This window comes from Anabrus simplex, chromosome 1 (assembly GCF_040414725.1).
Source record: "Anabrus simplex isolate iqAnaSimp1 chromosome 1, ASM4041472v1, whole genome shotgun sequence".
NCBI classification, from domain to species: Eukaryota; Metazoa; Arthropoda; class Insecta; order Orthoptera; family Tettigoniidae; genus Anabrus; species Anabrus simplex.
Window position 1 is genome coordinate 1,156,323,792 of NC_090265.1, and position 27,325 is coordinate 1,156,351,116.

General features: G+C 38.4%; 1 protein-coding gene across 1 annotated transcript in view; it reads left to right on the top strand.

Moving 5' to 3' along the window:
• Window positions 1–27,325, top strand: part of Vps11 (vacuolar protein sorting 11) — a 214,854-nt gene that overhangs the window by 96,858 nt on the left and 90,671 nt on the right. The window contains exon 10 of the mRNA XM_067137441.2: window positions 1,238–1,384. Within this exon, the coding sequence (XP_066993542.2) occupies window positions 1,238–1,384 (147 nt within the window). The remainder of the gene's footprint in view (window positions 1–1,237; window positions 1,385–27,325) is intronic.

Consider the following 27,325-nt stretch of genomic DNA (forward strand, 5'->3'; position numbering starts at 1 on the left):
CGGGAGGACATTTGGCCGTAGCGGTACGTCTACATGTTATTCCCATTTCTTGATAAGGGTGGGGGATGAGGTGAGATGAAAATTACCGTATTTACGCGAATAATACCCGCACATTTTTTTAAAAAATTTGAGGCACGAAATTGGGATGCGTTTTTTTGCGTCAAAGTTGGCATTTCTTTTTTTCAAAATAAGCCTACCCAAAGTTAGGGTGCGGGGATTATTCGCGTAAATACGGTATATGGCGTGCTTTTATGGCCAGATGACCTTCCTGTCACCAACCTTTGAGGAGCTAATGGAGATGAAATTAATGATGGTGAATGAAATTGGGTAAGGAGTTAGATGAAATCGTCTAAGGCCTATGAATAGGAACTGTCCCAGTATTTGCCTGGAAGTGAAAATAGCAAACCCACTCGTCTCCCGAATGCAGAGCTTGGCTCCATGGCTGTGGCACATTAACATGCCCGGCCACTCCGCTATGTTGGCTTTAACTACCATACCAGAAACAAGTGCTTGATACTAGATAATTCTGCAGCCAGACATATTATCCATTCACCCATTATGGTAGTATAACAGGTGAAACAGTGTGAAGGTGATGTAAGGCTTAAGTAATTTCTTAGTTGTGGTCATCTGCACTTTTAAGAATAAAAACCAATATTTTGCAGGTTTAATTATCCTTTCATTAGTCATTATTGCTCAAATTTGTCATGTATGAGCAGATAGTGGGTTTCCTAAATTCGCTGACCCATTCTGATATGTCTTCTGTTGGGCTGTCAGCCCTTTCTGATTTACATAATGTACTTTAAGCTAATCCTGCAGTCTAGGGAACTTTACCTGAAGATCCCATATTTGATTCCTGTCCAGGTCAGGGTTTTTTTTACCTGGATCTGAGGGTTTGTTTGAAATCAACCTGCATGCTAATAATTGAGGAGGTATCTGATGGTGAGATGGCGGCCCTAGTCTAGAAAGCAAAGAATAATGGCCGAGAGGATTTGGTGGGCTGAGCATGCATCACCTCGTAATCTGTAGGCCTTCAGGCTGAACAGTGGTCACTTGGCAGATTAAGACCCATCAGGGCTGTAGTGTTGAGTTTTATATTCTGCAATTTAATACTGTTTCTGCTTTGCTTTAATTTAATCATAGCTTCTTAATGTAATTGTTTTTGTTGGTTACAACTTCTTAAGAGATCATTTTCAAGTTTTTATGTTAATAACTACAATAATGATATATTGTGTGACAGTTCCTGGACTCTCAGTATATCGATAAGCTGACTACATACCTCCAGGCGTTGCACAAACAAGGTCTGGCAACAGGTGACCACACTACTCTGCTGCTCAACTGTTACACCAAACTAAATAACACAGAAAAACTGAAGGAATTCATTATGGTAAGTTGATCTGACTTCAGATTCACTATTGTGCTAGTATGTTTGTCTTTTCCTTCTTCCATTTGTCAAAAGCGAATAGTGTAACTTTCTGACATCGTAACGTGATGATGCTGTGTTGACATACAGATTGCCGATTCGCCGGTAGAAACTTGAAATCACAATCAGATATTCCGCCTACTTTTTTATCAAGAATTGTTAACGTCATCACCCCAACAAGATGAATTCAATATAATTTTACTGGAGCCCTCACTTATGTTTAACATACATTTAACAATTATCTTCATTCTACTGGAACTAAACATTGTGCTCCATATTATCAAGTTTTTACCGTCGCATCGGCAAACTGTATGTCGACACAGCATCATCACGTTGAGGACTCTATTACCAATTTTATTGAACCATCTCATGTGTTCATTATTTTAATTTTCACTTTTAACAGTAATCAAGTGTTGTGCTCAGAACATTCCAGCATATTCTTTAACATTTTAAGAGGCGCATTCGGTAGTCCGAATTATTTTTAATATGATTTGTCCTTGTTCTTTTGTTCTTAATCTTAAAACTTTTCGGCTGATGATGTATACAAGATAAATGAAACATGTTCCATTATTTTTTAAATGTTATTTAAGTAATTAAATTTTAAAAAATGTAGTATTGTCATAAGTATACGTACAACAATACGGGCTTTATAATGATATTCATTTTATGCAATCAGTTAGTGCTGCTTTCTGTCGTACGATACGAGAACCAGTTGTGCATGGTAAATGTCTCATTTGAAAGACGATGTCACGACCTTTTATCTGAAATATGTATCAGGTTGGTTTGTTTTGTCATAAATGTTATCCCCCTCATTCTGTTTCGTCCTGCTGCTTTCGGTCTCGCTGCAGCTTCATCAGTCCGTGTGACGCGCCGCGCTCAGTGGCTAGCTTCAGCCATGGTTTGACTGACAGTAACGTGCTTGAAATACTGTATAATTTAGATGAAAGTTTAGTCGGAAGTAGTAGTGACAGTATTAGCAGCATTGATAATGAAATAGATGATGTGGTTGTGGCGGATACAGTGGTAAATGATGAGTGACGATGAGGAGGAACCAGCACTTGGAAATTTTGTGTAGGAGACTATTGATAATTATACAGGTCAAAGGGAAGTTTTCAACAGTGAATTCAGATTCCTAAATTCTCTAATAATATTCAGATAAGTCACAGGGACAAACAATGAGCAGTTATCTTATCGGGTTCAGTTAGTGGAAGATTTGTTTACAAAATATGTTTGCTCGGCCGGGGAACGAAATATTAAAGGCTGGCGCGCATTAGATAATACAGTTCCAAGGTTGCAGGAAAGATATTTTATTAGGAAATTAGCACCCAAGGGTGAGAAATCCAAACCTCAGAGACATTGTATCGTGTGTTCAAAACACGGCAAAAAGAAAACGTCGGTGTACTGCCGCCAGGAGTGTGACGTGGCTCTCTGTCTCGAAGAGTGCCTCAAACTCTATCACATGAAACTAAATTACTAAGGTAATATGAAACAATTATGTAATTATCTGCATGTACATAGTTCTATCCAGTATTCGGGAGATAGTAGGTTCGAACCCCACTGTCGGCAGCCCTGAAAATGGCTTTCCGTGGTGTCCCATTTTCACACCAGGCAAATGCTGGGGCTGTACCTTAATTAAGGCCACGGCCGCTTCCTTCCCACTCCTAGCCCTTCCTTGTCCCATCGTCTCCATAAGACCTATCTGTGTCGGTGCGACGCAAAAAAAAAAAAAAGTTCTATCATAAGGAATTCCAACTTTTGTGAACATCGGGCTACTCTTATACTTGTACTAACGCTTTAAGTGAATGTATTTCGGTCGTGCGTAGTTGAAATCTCATCCGGCCGCAGGGTACGAAGCTCTTTAAATGGCTGCGACACTGAAGGGTTAAATATGGAAGTAGAAATTGTAGGGAAGTTGGGATTTTCTTTCTTAAGTGTGGTTTTAGGACAATGTTTGTATTTGTTGATTATTCTTTCTATGAAATGACTATTGTAACTGTTGGATTTTTGCGATACTGCAAATAGTGTTCAGTTTGTTTTTTAAATCTGATGAACTAAGCTATTATAAGTCGCTCGTTTGTGGGTCTGGGGGTATATTGAATCTTGGCGGATAGTGGAAGCAGTTTGAGTGGGTTTCCTGAAAATCTTATAAGTTAGAAAGTTTGGGTGTCTGGTGACGGTTAAATCTAAAAAGTTTATACTTCGATCATTCTCAGATTCAAGTGTAAATTTGATGTTAAAGTCGATGTTCTTAAGACTGAGGAGAGTGGTAGCAGCATCAACTTTTTTTTCATCCACAATTACAAAACGTCATCAAAATACCTAGCCCAAAAGTGAATATTGTAAGTTTCTTTTGTCATTTTCAATTTTAGTGTGTTCTAGAAAGTCTAGGTAGATTTCTGTTGAAATACGCGAGGCCAGCTTTCCCATAGCCAATCCTTCCTGTTGGTATATGATGTTATCGAAAGTGAAGAAGTTATTGTTTATGACTAATTTAAAAACGGTCATGAAATCTTGGATTTCTAATTTGCTCAAATGGCTGTATTTATTTATTCTTGATAATAGTGTATAATTTAGGTACTTGTATGCTAGGGTACATGTTTACAATATCAAAAGAATGAATGGAATGACTAGATTTAATGTTGAACCTATTTATCTATTAGTTCTGATGTGTTTTAAATAGTTTTTTAAATACAGAAGTTGGTAATTTTTTCTCAAGAAGTTTTGAATAAATTGAGACATTTTGTATAAGGGGCTTGGTCTGTAATTCATGATTGGGCGAGTGGGAGCTCCGACCTTGTGTATTTTAAGACAAACTAAAATAGTCTAAGCTCCACAATAGCCAGGCTAAAGGTATCAATAAAACCAAAAACGACTTAGAGCAGTTTCACCCACCAGTCATAAATTTATCTGGGATATCTTTGAGTGAAGATGAGCTTTCGATCTTAGCCAAAGGACCCAAACATAATTGGCCCAATCTGAACGCACTTACCATAGCCACCACCATGATTACAGAATCAGTTAGCCATCAATAAAATGCCAATATACAAACAAGAGGAACTAAGAATAGACATAAAAAGTAAACTGAACATCATCTTCCCAAATAATCTAACCAACCCCACTAACCACACCAACAATGCTGATTTAATAGCCAAACAAAAATGTTTATATGCCCTTAAGAAGATTAATGACAATGACATTATCGTTACTAAGGCCGACAAAGGTAAAACAACCATTGTCATGGACAAAAAAGAATACATTAACAAAACAAAGAATTTCCACAGTCAAAAAGGACCCCGCTCAGAAAATCCAACGACTACTTAAACAGACCCTTAAACACCCCTTACCTGTTTACAGAACAAGAAGAAACAAAACTTATAAGCATGAACCTAGGTCTCCCTACCGCAAAAGCCCTTCCTAAAATACACAAGGCTGGCATTCCCATTTGCCCAATCATCAATTACCGACCAAGCCCCTTATACAAAATGTCTCAATTAATTCAAAACTTCTTGAGAAGAAATTACCTATTTCTGTATAAAAAATCTATTTAAAACACATCAGAACTAATAGATAAATTAAATAGGTTCACCATTCAATCTAGTCATTACCTTCATTCTTTTGATATTGTGAACATGTACCCTAGCATACAAGTACCTAAATTATACCCTATTGTCAAGAATAACTTAAATACAGCCATTTGAGCAAATTAGGAATCAGAGATTTCACGGCCATTTTAAAATTAGTCTTGAACAATAACTTCTTCACTTTCGATAACATCATATACAAACAGGAAGGATTGGCTATGGGATCGCTGGCCTCGGGTATTTCAGCAGAAATCTACCTAGACTTTCTAGAACACACTAAAATTGAAAATGACAAAAATAACTTACAATATTCACTTTTGGGTATGTTGATGACGTTTTTGTACTTATGAAAGAAAAAGTAGTAAACGCTGCTACACTCTCCTCAGTCTTTACAACATCGATTCTCACATCAAATTTACATTTGAATCTGATAATGATCAAAAAATAAACTTTTTAGATTTAACCATCACGAGACACCCTAACTTTCTACCTTATAAGATTTTCGGAGAACCCACTCAAACTGCTTCCACTATCCACCAAGTTTTCATTACACCCTCAGACCCACAAACGAGCGACTTATAATAGCTTAGTTCATCGGGCATTCAATATACCAATGTCTAAGAAAGATTTAAAAAACGAACTGAGCACTCTTTGCGGTATCGCAAAATCCAACAGTTACAATAGTCATTTCATAGAAAGAATATTCAACAAATACAAACATCGTCCTAAAACTGCACTTAACAAAGAAAAAACCAACTTCCCTACAATTTCTACTTTCACATTTAATAAAGAAATCTACGAAGTCACTAACACTCTCAAGAAACACAATGTAAAAACAGCTTTTAAAACCAGCAATGAAAATGGAGATATTTTACATAATACTAAGTCTGTCAATAGGATTAACAGATTTTTTTAAATCTGGAGTTTACAGGATTAAGTGTAATTCTAGTAATTTTTCGTATGTGGGACAGACAGGGAGGAATTTCAGCATAAGGTATTTGGAACATACTTAATGCCTTAAGAAACAATAAATTCTCAGCAGTCGGCCAACACATGCATGATTACAACCATAGTTTCACCAGCATAGAGTACAGTCTAGCTCGAGCAGCTGAGGAGCGAGGTCGTATGGTGTAGTGTGTGCTGCGAACATGGTCAGTATTGAGCAGTACCGGGCCGCGATTGGGAGATGGCAGGCGAAGAAGAAGGAGACCAAGAATGGACGGGTGCTTAGAAAAGAAGGAGTAATAATGAGTGAAGCGGTGCTGGTAGTGACGGTGATAGCGGTGTTGCTGGTTATTGGGGGGGGTGGAATTAAACCCAGGCCCAAATACCAGCGGAAAATTTAGCATGGAGGACTTGGCAGCACTCAAGGTGGTAGTGAGTGAGGTAATTCAGGAAAAGTGTCAATGGGATAAGGTGCAGGAAATAAAGGACATGGAGGAGCAGAGAAAGGAGTTAGGGGACATGAAGAAATGGCTTGAAACGAAGACAGAGGAATCGAGCAGGAGAGTGGATAATAATGAGAAGGAAATCGAGTTATTGAGAGGGGAAGTGAAACATTTGAAAGATGAGGTGATGAAGATGAAGAAAGAAGTGGAGGGGTACAGGCAGGAGAGATTGAAGAAAGCCATATTTATATATGGAGTTGAGGAAGGTGGGAGGGAGGACAAGGTTGACCTGATATCCAAGGTGGTGGAAGTCATACGAGACAGAATGAAGATAAACTTCAGTGAAGTAGACATTGATGATGTAGAGAGAGTTGGAAAAACCAGAGGTCGGAGGCCTATTAGGGTAACATTTTTTTCAACCTTAATGGCAGATATTGTGTTATGTAACAGTAATAATTTACAGGGACAGAAAGTAGGAGTGAAAAGAGACTTGGGAAGGGAAGGAAGTGAAAATATGAAGATCCTGAACAGGCACTTATGGAGAGCGAGGAATCAGGGGCTAAAGGCCCGAATAAGAGGTCAGAGGTTGGTGGTGACAAACGGACGATGGATGAGGGAGCACTCAGTGACGAAACTAAAGGAGATAGACGAAAGCGCTACTTCCGAGGGAGGAGACATGACAAGGCAAGATGGAAAGAAGGAAGAAGTAACAAAGAGGAGGGGAGACGTGGAAGGAGAGGAGATCAGCGCAGACGAGAACGGACAGTGCAGTGTGGATTCAGAAGACCAAAATAGTGATGGGGTGAGTGGGGGTGAGCAGCAAGAATCGGTGAGAGCTGAGTGCAGTGGTGTAGTGAGCAAGAAAGGACACGAGGAGACTGATCGACAGGAAGGTAAAAAAAATTATGAGTAAAGGAAAAAGTAGGAGCTTAAAAGACATCTGGGGAAAAGTACTTAAAGGGTTGGAAGATACACAGGGCATGGAACAGAATAGGTTGGTTAAAAAAGGAGGATTGGAGATAAGGGATGAGAGGTCAATAATTACAAGAAGTAAGAATAGAGGGGGAGACTTAAAAGGGAGGGAGGGAAAGTTATAACTATGTTGGAAAATAGGATGTGTGAATATTGAGGGGCTAAGGAACAAATTAGGAAATAAGAAAGTTTGGGAAGTAATAGAAAGTTTCGATGTTGTGGCACTCTTAGAGACGTGGCTGGAAACAGGGAGGGAGATTTCATGGAAGGGGTTTGTGATAAAATATAAATATAGAAGAAAAGAGAAGAATAAGGGACGAGCTCCAGGAGGGATGATAGTTCTAATTAGGGAAGAAATTAGGGTAGAAGATATAGAGACCGATATGAAAGAAACCATGTGATTGAGATTGAATATGGGAGGGGATGAGGGAAGGAGGAAGAAAATAAATCTAGCTTTTGTTTACTGCCATCCGAGTAATTCAGTTTATGCAAATATTTTTTGAAGAGTTATTGGTAGAATAAGAGGAATGTTTCCAGGGGAAGAGGATATGCTGTTATTCGGGGATTGGAACGCGAGAATAGGGGAACAGAGCCCAGTATATAGTAGGGAGGATGGAATGTGTTTGTTGAAAAGTAGAAGGAGTGAGGACAAAATTATAAACAGTTATGGAGAGAAGCTCCTAGAGATGTGTGCTGTGGGAAATTTGTATATTCTGAATGGGTGGATAGAAGGTGACAGGATGGGGAAATTGATATATGTTACTGAGAAGGGTGGTAGTGTGATAGATATGGTTTTGAGTTCGGAAGGGGTGATTGAGGATATTGTAAGAATGGAAATAATACATTGGATTGAATCACACCATTTCCCGGTGAGGGTTATGCTGAAAAGGGGGGTAGAGATGTGTACAAGGAAGGAGGATGAGACGAATGATAAACGAGGGGGTAGTTATAATAAGTATAAATGGTCAGAGAAGGTGGGCCGGGATTGGAATAGGGTAGTAAAAGAGGAGTTACAACTTCTGAAATATGGGTGGGAAGGGGCGTTAGAAGAGAATAATACTGATAAAGCCTTGGAATTGCTGCTACATCCAATAAAGATATTAGCACAGAAGGCGAAAGCTAGAAAGAGAAATAAGAAAGAGGGAGAAGAATGGTTTAATAGGGAGTGCGAAAGAATGCAGAGGAAGGTGATGGACGCGTTAGGAGAATATAGAAGGAAAGGTGGGGGCCAAGAAAGGGAGATTTTCTGTGAATTGAGGAAGGAGTATAAAAAGAAAATTTGTGGGACAAAAAAGGCGTGGTCAGAGGAACAAATTGAAGCCATAAATAATGATTGCAAGGCAAATAATTTTGAGAGAGTTTGGGACAAGATTAATAAAATTATTAAGGGTGGGAGGAATATAGAGAAAACGAGTATTGAGGAAGTGCAGTGGGTCAGACACTTTGATGAATTACTAGGGGAAAAGGGGGAAGAAGGATGGAGAGGGATGGGGAAAGAGATAATTTGGAGGAATAGGAGAGTGGCAATTTATGATCTGGATAAAGAAATCACAAGGGAGGAAATCCTGAGAGTGATAAGCAGAGTCAGAGCGAAGTCGGCCGGGGGATGTAATGGTATAAATAACAAGTTTTGGAAGGAAATTAGCAAAAATGAGATAATGATAGGGGGCAAAGTTAAACTATTCAATAAGATATTTGAGGGAGGTACCCGAAGGAATGGGAAACAGGAATTATATGCCCTATATACAAGGGGAAGGGTAGCAGGAACAGTGTGAACAGTTATAGAGGTATATCTCTGTTGGATTCCTTGAGTAAAATATACACTGGAGTGTTAGCGAACAGATTAAGCGGGTGGGCGGAAGAAAATGAAATTTTGTCAGATTACCAAGGGGGATTTAGGAAAAAGAAAAGAACAGTGGATAATATAATGATAGTAAAGACTATTTTAGAAAAGTATAAGAATATGGCTAGAAGTACGGTTTATGTAGCAGCAATAGATTTTGAGAAAGCTTTTGACAAGGTGAATAGAGAGGCCCTATTAGAGAAATTAGGCAGGCTAGGGATTTCGGAAAAGATGTTTAGGGCAGTGGAAGGAATATATAGGGTTGTCAGGTTTTGTGTAAAATTGGGAGAAGAGAGACTGAGTGGACCCTTAGTCTAAGGTGGGTTTAAAACAAGGGTGCAAGTTATCGCCAATATTGTTTATTTTATTTATCAACGATATTTTAGAGGGGTTTGGGGCAGACAATTCAGATGTGCCGGTAATTAATGGTTTAGAGGTACCAGGACTGATATTTGCGGATGATGTGTTATTTATGACGCTAACTTTAGGGGGGATGAATAGGGCGTTAAATTCAGTGACTCTATTTGCGAGGAAATGGGGATTGAGAATTAATGGAAATAGGTCTAAAATATTAGTAGTCCAGGTAGACAAAAGAAGAAAGATAGAAGATAAATGGGTAATTCAGGGAGAAAGATTGGAACAGGTAAGGAAATTGGAATACCTAGGAGTTAATTTTTAATGATAAAGGAACGTGGAATGACCAGATCAAAAGGGTGAAATATAGAGGATTGGCATCCCTAGCCGCAGTCAGAAATCTGCTAGCCAAATACCCGGGTATCAGTTATAAAACACTGAGGTTAGTGTTAAGGTCGGTAATTTTTGAGAGGGTATTGTACGGCGCAGAAGTTTGGGGGCTGGACGAGAAAAGAGAGGAACTAAGAAGGATTGTTAGTAGTTTTGCTAAGTTGGTAATGGGCTTACTGAGGTGTACGGCAAATTCAGGGGCGGAATTAATGTGTGGGGAGGATTTGGAATCAGAGGGTGTGAAGAGAATAGTTAGATACTGGATGAATTTGAAAAGACAGGAAGGTGGGAGGGTATTACAGGCAGCGTATGAACAGCAATATAGGAGCATGTATAAGGGTGGATGGCTAGAAAAAATAAAGGGATATTTGGAGAGGATAGGATTAGGACACCTGTGGGGGGAGGTTTGGTCGAAGTCAGAAGTGAGAGGGATGAAGATACTTGAAAGGAGAATTAGAGATATCCATAGCCAGAAATTATTGGGGGAAAGCAGATTGAGAAACTCGCTGAATGTTTTGACGAAAATAGAGGAGATAGCAGGGTTGAATATCAGATACGTTGATAGGTCAAAACGGTATGGGATGATGTGGTGGATGTTAGGATTGCAAGTGAATACAGGTTGGCTGCAGGGGAGGGATAAGACAAGGTGTATACTTTGTGGAGCTGTGAATGACGAATTTCATTTGCTAAGAGACTGTGAGAAAACGAGGGAGATAAGCCATGGATTATTGAGTGCCGAGCATCGGAAAATTTTGGGGAGAGGGGATGAGAAAGCAATCTTGAGATGGATTATTAAACAGTGGGAAAAAGGGGGTGAATTGAACAGGTATTTATGTGCGACAAGAAAGGCCTGCGAGAGTAAAATGAAGGAGGGTGAGTTAGAGGGTGGACAAGGGGGTAGGGGAGTGGAATTATGTATATAAGAGAGAGGATAGCATGATAGTGTGGTATGAGATTGAGAGGTGGTATATGAAGCGATGTGTTGGTATTGAAGGGTAGTTGTATTAGCTTTTGGTTTGGTAGGAGGTTTATTTAATGCTAACTGAGTGAGTGTTAAGAGGGAGCAGAGTTTTGGATGGTGGAGATTGGAATGTGGTATTGGTGAAGAGATGGTATATGAGTGTTTGGTATTTTAAGGTGAAGATGGCTTGGTATCTAGATATGATTATGTGTTATGATTAAGTTATGATGTGTCATATTGCTGAAATGAGGTGTTGGAGAAGTGGTGGTATAAAATGGTCGCAGTTATTGAGGACTATGGTTGAAATGTGGTGAGAAGTGGTGTTATTTTGTAAATCTGAGATTTTGTCAATTTTAATTTGGTGGTGTATTGTGGAAGGTATATGAGGTGGATCTGGAATGGAAATTGTGGGTAAGAGGTGGTATCTGAATCCGGGAGTTTGTATGTTGATGGTTTATTTATTGCTGAATTATTTTAGATTTGGGAAGTGGTATTATTGTATTGGTGTTTGGTATTAGTAAGATGATGTAAACGGAGCATTGATTACTGAATTCGGGAGATTGAGAGGTGGTATATGAGGTAATGTGTTGGTATTAAATGGTAGTGATTGAGAGGTGATTTTATTATCGATTGAAACGAAATTTGGTGTGGGAGAAGTGTTGGTATATGAGTGTTTGCTTTTTGTAGGCGAAGATGGTTTGGTAATGAGATAGTTCAATTTATTGCTGAAATTTTTGGAGTTGGAGAAGTGATTGTATTAAGTGCGGGTTGGTAAATGTAGTGTATGATGGATTGAAGGGCAATTGCGGAATGTTGGTTGTTATGGTTTGGACAGAGAGTAAGAGGACAATGAAGATGACGTATGTGCTGAATGCACAAGGACACGTAATGAGTGGTGGTTGTGATAGCAAATGTAATGCTGAGCATGGCTTGGGTTTTAAAATGAGATCAAGCATGAGTAAATAAGGATAAGTTGCAACATGAGTGGTATTAATGTGTTGAAAGAAAAGTGGTATTTAAGGTAAGTGTGGAGGGAGACCAGTGTTGAAATTTGATTGTAAGTTATTTTCTTCTGTGTTATGATTGTTTTATTTATTGTTGTGAACGTGGAGGACTTTTGTTTGTGTTATGGCTGGTTAGAATGTAAGTGCTGACTGTCGATGTTTTGGTATTGATCGGGAGTAGGTCAGGGAAAATGAATGTGATGAAATTTGCTGTAGGCATAAGGACAAGTGATGAGTTTGCTGGATCCTCGAGCTGATAACTGCTACAGAATTATCATTTTTGTTATTATTTATTCCTATTATGTATTTAGTTATAATTATATTATTATTATTATTATTATTATTATTATTATTATTATTATTATTATTATTATTAGTATTATTGGTATTATTATTATTTTATTATTAATTTTATTATTGTTGTTATTTTGTATTATAATTATTAATATTGTGTCTTATTGCTTTGTGAACATGTAATGGGGCAGAAAGCCTGTTTGTTCATAAATAAATAAATAAATAAATACTATACTATATACCAGCATAGAGTAAGATATGGAAATCCTTGAAATAGTAAACAAAGGCCCTCTACTTAATATAACAGAAAACTGTTTTATGCACTTAGACCAGGACTTTAATTCTAATTATAATCTTAATGACATCTCGGAGAAACCTAATATTTTATTCAACCTACTTATTGTTATTTTCCGAAATGCTAATCTAACAGATCAGAAATTGGTTTCACATTCAATCCAAGGCACTTTTCCACAGCAATTACCCCCTTTCCCACACCCTTCAGTCCCGCCGTAAACTTAGTCCCTCCTCCTCCCCCTTCCTGTCCCGCTTTCTCTATCCCGCCTACCCTGCCTCTCCCCTACATTTTCAATCTTCCTCATTCATGTTTCATTTCACATCAGTTGTACACAATCTGCCACGCTTCCCACACTGCTGCGCAAGGTGAGTAACATTACTTTCGTCATTCGCACTAACTTTAGGTTTTTTCTTATTGTTTATCAGGTCCAGTTACTCCGCAATGAACTGAGAAATCTTCACCACCCTTTTCTTACGAATATTTACTTGACCTTCATGCACAGCACATGTTCTCAGCATCGTAGATATCTACTTGAAGTTCATCCAGTGACATGATTTCTAATTTATTTACATCATGTGTAAGACTTATTTCCTTTACATCCGTGTCATGCAAGGTCATAAAACTGTTAGAACTTGTGTGAGAAATCGGCATTTTAAGAACAATTAGAACCTAGAAATCTATTAGTACCACTCCAACGGCATATTATTGCCATATTCTGAAGCATTTTGCTTATTTTATAAACTTTTATCATATTTGTGTCTACTTAATTCATATTGATCAGCGCTACACAAGGTCATGCAACCTTTAGAACTTGTGTGAAAGACACATTTAAGAACTTTAGTATCTGGATCCAACTATAGCCACTCTATAACTGCATTCATTTTGCCATACTCTAAAGTATTTATGCATATCTATAAACTTTTATTTTCTCCGTGTCTCATCATCATCTAACATTTTAACTTGACAATGTCATATTTGTCTATTTTAATCTTGTTATGTTAAAATGTTATTGTTTTAGGACTTTTGAATGAATTGTACACTTTATGTTTACGGCTGATGATCCCAAACAGGGTCGACACTGGCTACCAAATAAATATTTAACTGTAATGTAAAACTGCTTTGCAATAATATGGTGTGTTGAAAAGGTGGAATTGTAAATTTCACTTAAATACAAATCTGTGTCCATCAAATACTCCTTTGATTTTTGCATTTAATGTGGAAAATTTTGTGCATAAATATTTAAAGCATGGACTATTGTTATCAAATGCTTTAATATAATTTTTCATCATTCCCAATTTGATGTGCAAGGGTGGATGTAAAAATTTTTCACAATCAACAAGACTTACATTCAAGACATTTTTGGATCCTGGTTGAAGTTGCTCCCTTTCAGGCCAACGTACAGTATTACATGTGATAATACAGTAAGCGCAAAAGTGAAAAAAAAAAAGAGAAAAAAGAAGAAAAAAAAAAAGGAAACACCACAGTGGAACGAGAGAAATATATATGTAAGTATTTGCTCTCCGTGTTCGGAGTAACCTGAAGAATTGCTGGCTGTAGCTCTAAAATGACTTTGGGAGTGATGACCCCATTCACAATAATAGCCTATACTTGGTTACTTCTGGAAAAAAAAAATCCCACACAGTTCAGAGATCAAAAATGATTTAGAATTAAATTTATCAATGCTCCAAATTGAAGGCAGAGAAGAGAAGAGAAGAGAATTCTAAGGAATACATTCTTGTGATTCAAACTCATATTTGAGCGAAGGAAGTACACCATTACTGACAACCAAAGGGCAGCCAGGTCTGATAAAATGAAGTTTTGGGAGCAGAAGAAGAAGATGAAAAGCTGACTCTATTTAATACCATTAGACTTTAATGTATATGATTGATTAAAGTGCTCCAATGGGGGCGTAAACTATGTATAAAAATAGGCCTATATTATAATGGTACAACGAATCCAGGTTGGTAAAATGTTCTTGGGTACTAGGAGAACTCTGAAAAGTCATTGACCAGTAACTAACACAATGAAGGTGGGGATTATCAGTGTAATGACCCTGATGTGAAAAGCTGAAGAGATCATGGATTTTATGGAGAAAGAGAATGTAACAATGATGGGACTGAACAAAGTAAAGTGGAAGGGGAAAGGAAGAAAGATAATGAGGAAGGGATGCATGTTAATTGGCAATTGTACAAAACATTTTGTCCTGTAAAATTTTCTATTTAATTATGCATGCAGAGTAGAGAGATAAAACATACATACTAAACAGACCTTGAGAAATTAAGCTTTAGGTTCATATTACAACCAGGTTGGTTTAACTTTCCCAACATGTTTCTTACAATTTCTTTGTATAGAGGATCCTTGATGTTGCCAAGGAATTTTGTCACTACTTATTTGAATGTGTTCCATGCGTCGTCCTCAATTTTGGTCATTTGTTTCTGTGAAATTGTTTCCATCATCGTTTTACAAATATGTGGTCCATCAAATACTCCTTTGATTTTTGCATCTAATAGTGTGGAAAATTTTGTGCATAAATATTTAAAGCATGGACTATTGTTATCTAATGCCTTAACATAAGTTTTCATCATTCCCAATTTGATGTGCAAGGGTGGATGTAAAATTTTTTCACAATCAACAAGACTTACATTCAAGAAATTTTTGGATCCTGGTTGAAGTTGCTCCCTTTCAGTCCAACGTACAGTATCCGCAAGAGTGAAAAAAAAAAAAAAAAAAAAAAAAGGAAACAGGAAACACCACAGTGGAATGAGAAAGTGAAGGAACCAGTGGGAGAAAAGAAGAAAGCCTGGCAAGTATATAGTATATAGAGAAGAAAATGTCAAATTAAAAAGAGATGTTAAAAAAAAAAAAGATAGCTGACGAACAGAAGAAACATTGCGAGGGACACACAAAGGATGGAAGAGGAAGTTAATGCGAATAAAAGGATGCTTTATGGACTCCTAAGAAGTAAGAGGAAAGAAATAGTATATACTAGGCTACTGAAAGATAAGACACTAAAGATACAGAAAAGATGGAAAGAGTATTTTGGAATACTTTAAAAGGTGGAAAATTGTGCAGAAAAGGGCATGGACTCAGAAGAGAGAGATATTACAATGTTACTAGCAGTCACAAGAATGAAAGTTTGAAAGCGGCTGGGATAGATGAAACATGGACATTTCCGCACCAGGCAAATGCTGAGCCTGTACCTTAATCAAGGCCATGGTTAATTCCTTCCCACTCCTAGCCCTATGCTGTCCCATTGTCGCCATAAGACCTGTCTTATCAGTGCAACGTAAGGCAACTTGTAAAAACAATATATGTATAAGCATGGAGATTACAAAGGCAGCTGGATACTGGTCTACATTGTCTGCATAGATTGGTGAAAAATATATAGATACAGAAATGTGTACCTAGGATATGCGGAAAGGGAATTATAATAACAAATAATACGAGGGGGGGATCAAATATAAAAGGAATTTTATTTTTTATTTGAATTTGTTTATTGAAAAACACAAGACAATTACAATTACATTTGTCCCAGCATATGGGCAGCTTTTTGATGCCCTCATTGTAAAAAGAACAGGGTCTTGTCACCAGCCAGTTGCGCACGAAGTCTTCCACACTCTCGTCATCTTCAAATCATTACCCTACTAGAGCTTCTTTAAGCGGTCCGAACAAATGGAAATCGAGGGCGATAAGTCCGGGCTGTAAGGAGGATGATCAATTGTAGTCCAGTGCATTTCCTGTAGCTTGGAGACTGAGCTGCAGTATGGGGTCGCGCATTGTTGTGGGGGAGGATAACCTTTCGAATCGGTTGGTCTCGTCTTTTGCGGCGATATGCAATCCTCGCCTTGTTCAACAGCTTGCAGTAGTAAGCAGCATTGATTGTGCATTGCTGATGCAAAATATCAATCAGCAAAATACCTTGCCGATTGAAAAAAAAAACGGTTGAAAGAACCTTGCCAGCTGACAGTAGAGTCTTGGCTTTCAATGGTGCTTCCTCCCCTTTCCTCCGCCACTCCTTACTGGCTTGTTTGGATTCAGGAGTGTAGTGGTGACCCATGTTTTGTCGCAGGTGACGATCCAAGTCAAAAATGCATCACCTTTTTCCGCAAACCTTGCTGTAAGCCTCTGACAGACCTCCAAATGTCTCAACTCAGATTTTTGGTCAAAAGGCGAGGGACCCTGAGCACACTTTACTGAACTGTAGGTCGTTTGTGATGATTGCTTAACAGCTCCCGTAACTGATTCTGACTTGTTCTGCAATTTCTGATACTCTCGCACGTCTATCGTCGTCAATTATGTCTTTAACCACACGAAGTTTCCGTCGGTATTGCTGGTCTGAGGACAGCGATCGTGTTGCTGATTTTCCACACGTTCTTGTCTTTCGTTGAACATTTTATGCCAGGCAAACACACGTGTCCTGGACAATGTTTGATCACCGAACTGTGCAGTCAATCTCTGGCAAATTTCCGCCGCTGTAACTCCTTCACGAGCAAGAAATTTTATAATTATGTGTTGCGCAGTGGAGGGGTGCACCTGTTGCTCCAACATTGTGAGCGTTACTGACGAAACGGCTGGAAATATCTAACAGCACGCTCTCCCCACTCGTAACGGTCCCGCCTAAGCATAGCAGAAGTGCAGGGCCAGTCCGACCAACTGTTGATGTTCAGGAAAAAAAATCCTGTTTATATTTGATTGACCTTCGTAACACCAGTGTTTAAGATGATGGACAAGAAAGTATATGATAGCTGTTGAATTATATTCATATCAAAACTGCAAGAATAATGGAAAACATAATAGAAAGGAGATTGAGAGGAGAGACAGTTAGAAGAGGATCAATATGGCTTTAGAAATGGCACATTAATTGTGCATCCTATCTTTAGTATGAGACAGTTAATGGAAACACGTTGGCAGTATGGCAAAGATCTACCAATGTCATTTCTTGATATATTAAAAGCATATGATAGTGTACCTAGGTAAAAGCTGTGGGGGACATTGGCAAGAAAGGGAGTTAACAAACAATGGAAGTTCTATATGCAATGTATGACAACTGTTTTAGCCTTGTCCAGACCCAAGTTGGGAGGACGAAATGGTTTAGGAATGTTACTGGGCTAAGACGGGAGGTATGCTTTCACCACTATTATTTATAATGGATGAAATTGTGAAGGAGTTGAAAGAAGCATTTGATGAAAGAGAGATGAAGATAATGCTATTTATTGATATCCTTAATCTCTGAAAAAATTATACACCAGCATCTCCTCGCATTCACCTTGCTCTATATCTCAACCAAGCAGCATGGTTTTCTACCAGGTGGCTCTTGTCTAACAAACCTGGCCACTCTGCATAGCTTTGCATCACATGCCATTGGAGCTAAATCACAGCTGGATATCTGTTACGTAGACATTTTGAAAGCTTTCGATTCTGTAGACCATACTCTGTTGCTCCATAAACTCTCCGAACGATTTAATATACATGGCAGTCTTCTGATCCTTCTTGCTGGCTTCCTACATAACCGTTGGCAGAGAGTGGTAATATCAGGCATGTCATCCTCATTTAATTAAATTTGTATTTATGTAGAGCTTAATCACATCGTTACCTGCCATCATCAGAAATAATTAATGGGTTATAGTACCAGATTTGTTATTGCCCTGATATTATTGTAAGATATAATGTATGTTTCTGACACGATTAAATAAATAAAATCCTCATGGTTACCAGTCACCTCCGGTGTCCCACAAGGCAGTACTCTTGACCCCTTGCTGTTTTCCTTGTTTATGGACGATCTGCCGTCCGAACTCAACGAAACGGCAAATACCCTACATTTTGCTGATGACTGCAAGATATTTAGGGAGATCAGCAATCCAGCAGATGCAGCTCTGCTACAGTCCTCACTTAATGCCCTCTCGATCTGGTGCCGTACTTGGAAACTTATCCCCAATCCACAAAAATGCAGCCACACGACCATAACACTACGTAAATCTCCTCTACCACCTATAAGTGAAATTCTGTCAAGAATAAAATATACTATGTCCAACTATTCAATACAATTATATTCTGTAGTGATTAAATCCTACATGAATCACATATACTAATTAGGTACATGTTTCGCCCTAGTTTTGGGCATCTTCAGCCTAATAATAATCCTAAGGTCAAGTCCTTAAACCAATTAAACATTAGAACTTAAAACTAAATACAATGGTCTTATGCTTAAAAGAATTTGTACAAAAAGTTGTGCTTTAGGTGATGTGTACATAGATTTAAAATGTGTAGATTAATTAATACCCAGAATTTGTGACAAGTAAGCAATTAAAATGATCATACAAAGCCTAGAAATTGTCCAAAGCATAAATTGGAACTTCTCCAACTGTATGGATGAAGCATTAAGTTGATATTTTATATAAATGTGTTCACATTGACTAGAAATTGACCAAAGCTTAAATTGGAACTTCTCCAACTGTGTGGATGAACCATTAGGTTGATAGTTGATACAAATGTGTTCATTCAAAGGTGGTTATGATCACCTATGTCATAAGTACATGGCAGTCTTCTGACCCTCCTTGCTGGCTTCCTACATAACCATTGGCAGAGAGTGGTAATATCAGGCACTTCATCCTCATTTAATTAAATTTGTATTTATGTAAAGCTTAATCACATCGTTACCTGCCATCATCAGAAATAATTAATGGTTCATCCATATAGTTGGAGAAGTTCCAGTTTATGCTTTGGCCAATTTCTAGTCAATGTGAACACATTTGTATAAAATATCAACCTAATGATTCATACATACAGTTGAAGTTCCAATTTACGCTTTGGACAATTTTTAGTCTTTGATAATTTTAATTGCTTCCTTGTCACAAATTCTAGGTTTTAATTAATGTACACATTTTAAATCTATGTAAATATCACCTAAAGCACAACTTTTTGTAAAAAAAAGTTTAAGCATAAGACCATTGTATTTAGTTTTAAGTTCTAATGTTTAATTGGTTTAAGGACTTGACCTTAGGATTATTATTAGGCTGAAGATGCCCAAAACTAGGGCAAAACATGTACCTAATTAGTATATGTGCTTCATGTAGGATTTAATCACTACAAAATATAATTGTATTGAATAGGTGGACATAGTATATTTTATTCTTGAAAGAATTTTACCTATTGTTATCTTCAATACGGAACACACATGAGATTAGTTACTTGTAATATCATATTACCTACTCGACAAGCCCATCACTGTAGTTATGCAATGTTATGTAATATTAGATACAAAATTACATTTTAAGATCCACATAGAAATATATACAACCAAGGCTATGAAATTACTAGGCATTCTCTACCGCTTCATAGAAATTTCTGACCCCATTGCTCTTCGTCACTTCTTCCTCACGATCGTTCAACCTCTCTTAAACTCCGATTTGGACAGCAGCCTCCCCCTTCAATACTAACCAGTTAGACAGAGCAGTGTCCTTCTTCGCTGCAATTGTACGGAACAGAAACCCCAAGCTCAGCAATCTGTCTACGCAGCGGGTATTAAGGGCAATAAATGTGTCACTGCTGCACATAATGCGACAGGTAGTTAACCTGAGTTTCCTCCACGGGATCTTAAATGGGCATTACCGCTTGGAACATCTTGTTTCACTCTTCTCTCTCCGTGTTCCTTCCCGCTCCACCAGAACCAAAGACCTACTCCACATTCCCCATACTCGGCACTCAATACTTCAATGATCTTTCCTAATCCACCTCCCAACACTCTTTAACAATATTAATAGGAGACAAGAGCTTGATATAGCATCAAATAAAAGCATATTCGAGAGGGGTGTAAATAGTCTCTTAAAGGTAAGTTGATGTGAAGGGATTACACCGTCATCTTGACTCACGACGACTTGGCTATGAACATGGACATTCTCATGGTTTTTGATTTGGACAGTTATTAGTAGGCTGTGTACCAGATATTGTTATATTTTGTTATGTTTATCATATTTTATTGTGAAAGTTTACATTTGTTAATTAGTCTGTTGACAGTGCAAGTGAAATTTGCTTAGTGTAGCTGTATCTTGTGTTTTGTGAATAAATAAATAAATAAATAAATAAATAAATAAATAAATAAATAAATAAATAAATAAATAAATAAATGTGGTGTGGTAACGAAGTACAAGAAAAACTGAACGTACTGAATGAGAAAGTTGTAAAATGCAGTACAAAATTCAGTGTAGAGAAGAGTGTGATGGTGATAACAAGAGGTGACAGAGTAAAGAAAGGAATCACAAATACTGGAGGAAAGAACTGTGAAAATGTGGACAGCTTCATATAACTAGAAAGCGAACTAATGCGAAATACTAGTCTGGATGATAGTAAACACTCGTGATCGAGTAGGTTTGTCTTCCAGCCAGACAGGATGCCTCTTCACCTATGCGTTCAGAGGTGACTATACAGTCCAATGCGGGAGTTACACAATTTGCCACAGTGATGACAGGTAGTCCCAGGTGGAGAAGTCATGTTGTTTCTATTTCTCCTCAGCACTTCTCTTTCTTTCCTATGTTGCTTCTTGTCATTTGCTGTACGTTGGAGGTTTTCTTCAAAAGATAGTGTGCCATGATGGACTAGTGATCTCCAGAATGAACGGTCAAGGGCTAAGTTCTCCCAGTTATCAGCATCATTGTTACATCTCTTCAAGTTAGCCCTGATTACATCTTTAAATCGCTTCCTCAGACCGCCTACACAGCGTTTACTTACTGATAGCTCAGAGTAAAACACTTGTTTGGGAATGTGATTATTGGGCATGCGAACTACATGCCCTGTCCATGGTAGCTGGCATCTTAAAACCATCAATTCAATACTGCTGGTGTGTGCCTCTTCAAGAACGCTGATATTTGTGCGCCTGTCTTGTCAAGTTATTTGCAGTATTCTCCTCAAGCAATGCTGATGATATTGTTCCAGCTTCTTAAGGTGTCAACAGTAGCAGTAACAGTAGTTCAAATCCGTAGAGTAAGGTTGGAACTACAACAGAATTGTACACAAGAATCTTTGTTGCGATATTGACATCATGATTGTCAAACACTCAAGATCTTAACTTAGCCAAGGATACTCTTGCATGGTTAATTCTGTGTTGGATTTCTGAATATATATTTGCACTTGATGAGAGGGTGCTGCCAAGGTATGGAAAGGTGTTTACAACTTGAAGGCTTACTCCATCAGTTGTGACATTGATATCTCTTTGAACTTCCCCAGGGGCTGGTTGGTATAGGATCTGTGTTTTACTGATATTCAGTTTGAGTCCGATCTTGTTGTACGCAGCGGAAAAAACATTCAGGATTACCACAAGCTCTTCTTGTGTCTGAGCTACGACAGCATTATCATCAGCGTACTGTAACTCAACTAATTCTGCAGAGAATGTTAGAGTTCCTGCCTTTAAACAGCTCAAATTAAAAAGTTTACCATCCATCCTGTAAGTTATATGTATTCCTGGAGGGAGATCATCACTGACGAGTTCCATGACCGGCAGCATACAAGGAAAACAAAGTGGGGATTATCACACAGCCTTGCTTAACACCGGTATTGATATGGAATGGCTCTCTAATAGAGCTGTTGCCAGTGACAGCTGCCATCATATCAGTGTAGAGCAGTTTTAAGATGGCAATAAATTTCTGCGGAAAACCATATAGAGCTAAAACTTTCCACAAAGCTTCTCGGTTCACAGAGTCAAATGCCTTAGTAAGATAAATAAAGGCGATATAAAGAGGTCTATTTTGTTCTCTACATTTTTCCTGAAGTTGACGAGCTGTGAATATCATATCTGTGATTCCTCTAGAAGGCCTGAAGCCTTTCTCCACCAAGGGTACAATACGATTTGCCAAGATTCGAGCAATAAGCTTTCCCAGGCACGACAGTAAGGATATTCCCCGGTAGTTATTGCAGTTTGTTCAATCCCCTTTCGTAAATATGGGAACTACTAGACTGTCTCTGAAATCAGGAGGCATTTCTTCAGTGTTCCAAATTTTGACAGTCAGTTCATGTATGTGTTTTATGAGTTCCTCACCTCTTTCTTCGAGAGCTTCCACTGGTATACCATCAGGACTAGAGGCTTTGTGGCACTTTGTTTGATTAACAGCATGCTTAACTTCATCTAGTGTTGGCAAGGAGCCAAGTTCTTCGTTGATGGGAGCTTGTTTTAATGTATCATACACCTGTTCATCAATAGTCGATTCCTGGTTCAAGAGGTCTTCAAAATGCTCTTTCCACCTATTCTTGATTGATCTCTTAAAAGTGTACTCTTGTCACTGGACCAAAGGGGATTCCTCGCAAAGGTGGTGGGGCCATAAACTGCTTTTGTCACTTTGAAGGAACTGTCGTGAATCTTTATCTGCTAGATATTGTAACTCCTTTTGCCTTTGCTGTCCACCATGCATTCTTGAGCTCACGGGTTTTTCTTTGGACATTTGTTTTGGCAATTTTTACGGCTTGTTTCTCAGAGTGGGAGTTCATGTCCCTTTGCCATGCTTGCAAGACTTTTCTCTTCTCTGAGATCAGTGCTTCAATTTCATCATTTTTCATCAAACCAGTCCTGATGTTTTCTGGTCTTATATCCTACTGTTTCTTTGCAAGCATCTTGAATAGTGGTCTTCAGACTCTCCCAGTGTTGCGTTACATCAAGTTGATATTCCTTCGGCAAAGTCTGATGAAGGAGCTCTCTGTATTTTTAAGTAAATTCTGTATTGCCAGACTTATTGGTGTCAAAAGTATGTCCGCAGCTCTTCTGTTGTTTCCTCCTCCGGGTGGACAGTGACAAAAGCATCACTGATCTAATAAGTCGGTGATCTGTCAAACAGTCATCAGCTCCCGTCATTGCTTTCGTGATGAGAACATCGTGTAGATCTTGCTTGCGGACAATTACATAGTCAATGAGGTGCCAGTGTTTCGATCTAGGATATTGCCATGATGTTTTGAAGCGATCCCTTTGGCGAAAGATGGTGTTGGTGATTATCAATCCATGTTCATCACATTTTGAGAGGAGTCTAATACCATTGGGATTTTCACTGCCAACTCCCTCCTTGCCAATGACACCATTCCATACTTTGCAGTCCTTTCCCACTCTTTCATTAAAATCACCAAGTAAGATGATTTTGTGTAGGCAATTGATGTTTGATAGGATGTCATTCAGATCTGAATAGAATGTTTCTTTGATGTCATCATCAGAGTCTAATGTGGGGGCATATTATGTCCAAATTACTGTGGAAAGTTTGTCGCCGTTTAATTGATGCAAGACGATTGAAGAGTTCCTAGTCACTGCAGCCTTCGTTCACCATTCCAGACGAGGAGGGACTTGCTATCCTTACGCCTGGTCTGCCGTTGAGGACTTTCTATGCCGTTGACCAAATATGGTTCATCTGCCTGTAGGGGAAGTTTTTCGCCCCAAGGGTCCTGAACTATGATGAATTTGTGTGTCATTTCCTACACAATGGCTTCATCAAACCTACTAAGGGAGAGCTCATCTGCCTGTAGCCATTGGTTCTCCCCTAGTTTGCCAGGTTTGGTACTGGTCGCCTGACCCTTGGCCAGACAGTCGCAGGTAGTACCATCTACTGTCACATACGGTAGCAGGGTGTTCCTGACCTGACGTAGTAGTCTGGATATAAAGATAGCAAAAGACAGCAAAAGACTGCAAGAGGATGCATTATACCAGAATATACAGAATTTACTGTAGTTTTGGAAGAAAGGAAGTGATGTACAAGATTTACTGTACTCCCATATTGGCATGTGCAGCGGAGACCTGGGGGGTGGCAAGAAGAGAGTAAAATCCAAGCCATTGAAATGAAATTCCTAAGAAGTGGGATCAGAAAAGCAAGGAAAGTTAGAGTGAAAAATGAAGATGTCAGGAAGGAATTGTAATAGAACAGTTGACAGAATTGAGAAGAATAGACTAAGATGTTTGGACACGTAAAAAGAATGGAGAAAGGAAGGGATACCAAAACAGACTGATTGAGGCCAAGTTTGACAAAAAGAGAGCATGGGGAGGATCCAGAGGAAGATGGAAAGCTTTGATTATAACCAGTATAAGAAGAAGGAATCTGGAATGGAATTAGAGGAGGAGAGTGGCGGAAGGAGGGAGGGAGGTGGAACAGTAGGGTGGGCCGAAAAAACTCGAATTGTTTTTTCCAAGTAGTGACACTGTGGAGAAGTTGCTAATTGGGGAGAATAAAATGGGGTAAGAAAAGGAACAAAATAGGTTCATTTCTTCCGGTCGTGCACGTGCTCTGAAGTTAGCCAAAATTCGAAAAAAATGTATATTTCTACAATAATTATCTACCTTGCTTAACTTGTCAATATTTAACTGTAATAGCTCTAGTCGACTCTTACTCGAACCAATAATGATTTAGAAAAAAGAATGGTTCAAATCAGTTAACGTCTTCCACTTGCGCAACAGCCGTCAAAAATCTAACAAATTCTCATGCTCGTCGTAACTCACTCGGGTCAAAGACTCTGACGCTCAGCCCACCTACCACTCTCGCCGCCATGCCGTGCCATTGTTGTGTCAGTCTGCACTTATCCCTCGTGTTTGATGTGTGTTTCATTCGCTTTTCCAGTTACTATTGTGGCATTTGTATCTACTGTATTTCGATGTTTGTTTTATGACATTTTTGTGTAACTTTGTGACTTAACGGTCGTATACTATGGCTGTACCTCAGAAACTCATCACAAGACAGGTATTTGATTGCCCTATATTTGCTGCACCTAAAGACTTTTCAGCAAACAAGCTTCCTACTGGTGAGGACGTGATTCGGTGTTGTTCACAGGAGAGATACCACTTGGCGCTTAAAGTTAATAATAAGAGCGTCGGTTTTTCACACATTGCCAGTACAGTAGCTAACAAAATAATTGGTTTGTATCAGAAAGCATCCATCCCAACGGTTACAGATAAGAGAATTGTGCAACTTACAAAAGCTTTGCATGATAAATATTACAGCATTTGAAAATCATATATTCGGGATAAGAATAAAGATAGCAAAAATGCTCATTGCGTTTTGACATAGCGGCTTGCAAAGCCCCATTGTTATTAATTGCATTTGTAACAGGACCCCTGATTTATGTAAATGCGATATAACTGTCAACTGTGTGCAAAATCAAACTAAATACCTGCTATTGAGCTAAGATTTGTTTACTTATTACGAGCACACAGAATAGGAAAAATTGGAGGGTTGGACATGCCTGAAACAAAGAAATGTATTAAATCATTGGAAAGGAGATCGCGTGACAGCCATTTAACTCTGGATGATGAATCTGTATCTCATCTGAAACCCTCGTGCTCGTATTCAAATTTAAATATTATTGAAACTGATGAAGACCAATATCTTGGTCGCTATCACTACATTTACTAGAACTTTAACTTTAGCTTGTTTGATGAAAAGTCTGTAGGTGCACCAAAATATACGGCAATCAAATACCTGTCTTGTAATGAGTTTCTGAGGTACACCCATAGTACACCACCGTTAAGTCACAAAGTTACACAAATTTGTCACAACACAAATAAACATCAAAATACAGTTGATGCAAATGCCACAATAGTAACTGGAAGAGCTAATAAAACACACATCAAACATGAGGTACACATGCAGACTGACACAACAATGGCATAGCGTGGTGGCAAGAGTGGTAGGTGGGCTGAGCGTCAGAATCTTTGACTCGAGCAAGTTATGACGAGCGCGAGAATTAGTTAAATTTTTTATGGCTGTTGCGCGAGCGGAAGACCTTAACCAATTTGAACCATTCTTTTTTTCTAAATCATTATTGGTTCGAGTAAGAGTCGACTAGAGCTATGACATTTAAATATTGACAAGTTAAGCAAGGTAGAAAATTATCGTAAATATATACATTTTTCTGAATTTTGGCAAACTTTAGAGCACATGCACGACCGGAAGAAATGAACCTATTTTATTTCTTTTTTTACCCCGTTTTATTCTGCCCAATTCGCAACTTATCCACGGTATTACGTCTTGGAAAAAACAATTAGTTTTTTCGGCCCATCCTAGTGGAACAGTACCATAAATTCCCCATTCTAACTGCAGTAGATAAAGGGAAATGATGATGATGATACATGTTTAGATCTATTTATTACATGTTTTGTGTTCCTTTTCATATTTCTATCTTTCTGTATATGACATGATTTGACACACTTCATATATCTTGTTATTTGTTATTATCTTGTGTATTATCATATTTCTTGTCCTGCCTTTAACATATCAGGTGGTGACAATTAAATTTCTCCTACTTAAACAGGTCTACACAGGAAACTATATATAATACATGTACTAAACTTCGTACGAATAATGCATGTGCATGGTTCACCGGTACCTGCAAGGTACAGTCCATGAGGGGAAAGTTCACATATGTTCTGATCTGAAGAGAAGTATATCAAGAGATATCAGGTATACACAGACTGTCCTGGATGAAAATGGGCACCACTTCAAGCACATTCTGTAGTAAGACGGACACTAGGTCCACAGAAACTAGGTGTATTGTATAATATGGCAATGCATAAAAGTGTTTAAGTCAAATTCGTTATTCATTTTTCTTCCCCACGCCCACGGCATTGTTCACATTACGTTTCCTGTTCATGCAATTGCTCGTTTTCTACATAGAGATGGTTAAGTAGGGAAAGTTTCATTGTAACTACTCAATACTTCTGTCTAATACAACTTAGGTATTAAACTTGCATAGTTGTATTCAGTGGGAAAGTGGTTAGCAACTTTTAGGGCATTTTGTAGTGAATGACACATGGGCGTTTTGAAATAAAGTCATGTCCCTGTGGTTCATATTCCACGTAAAACTGGGGGTCCC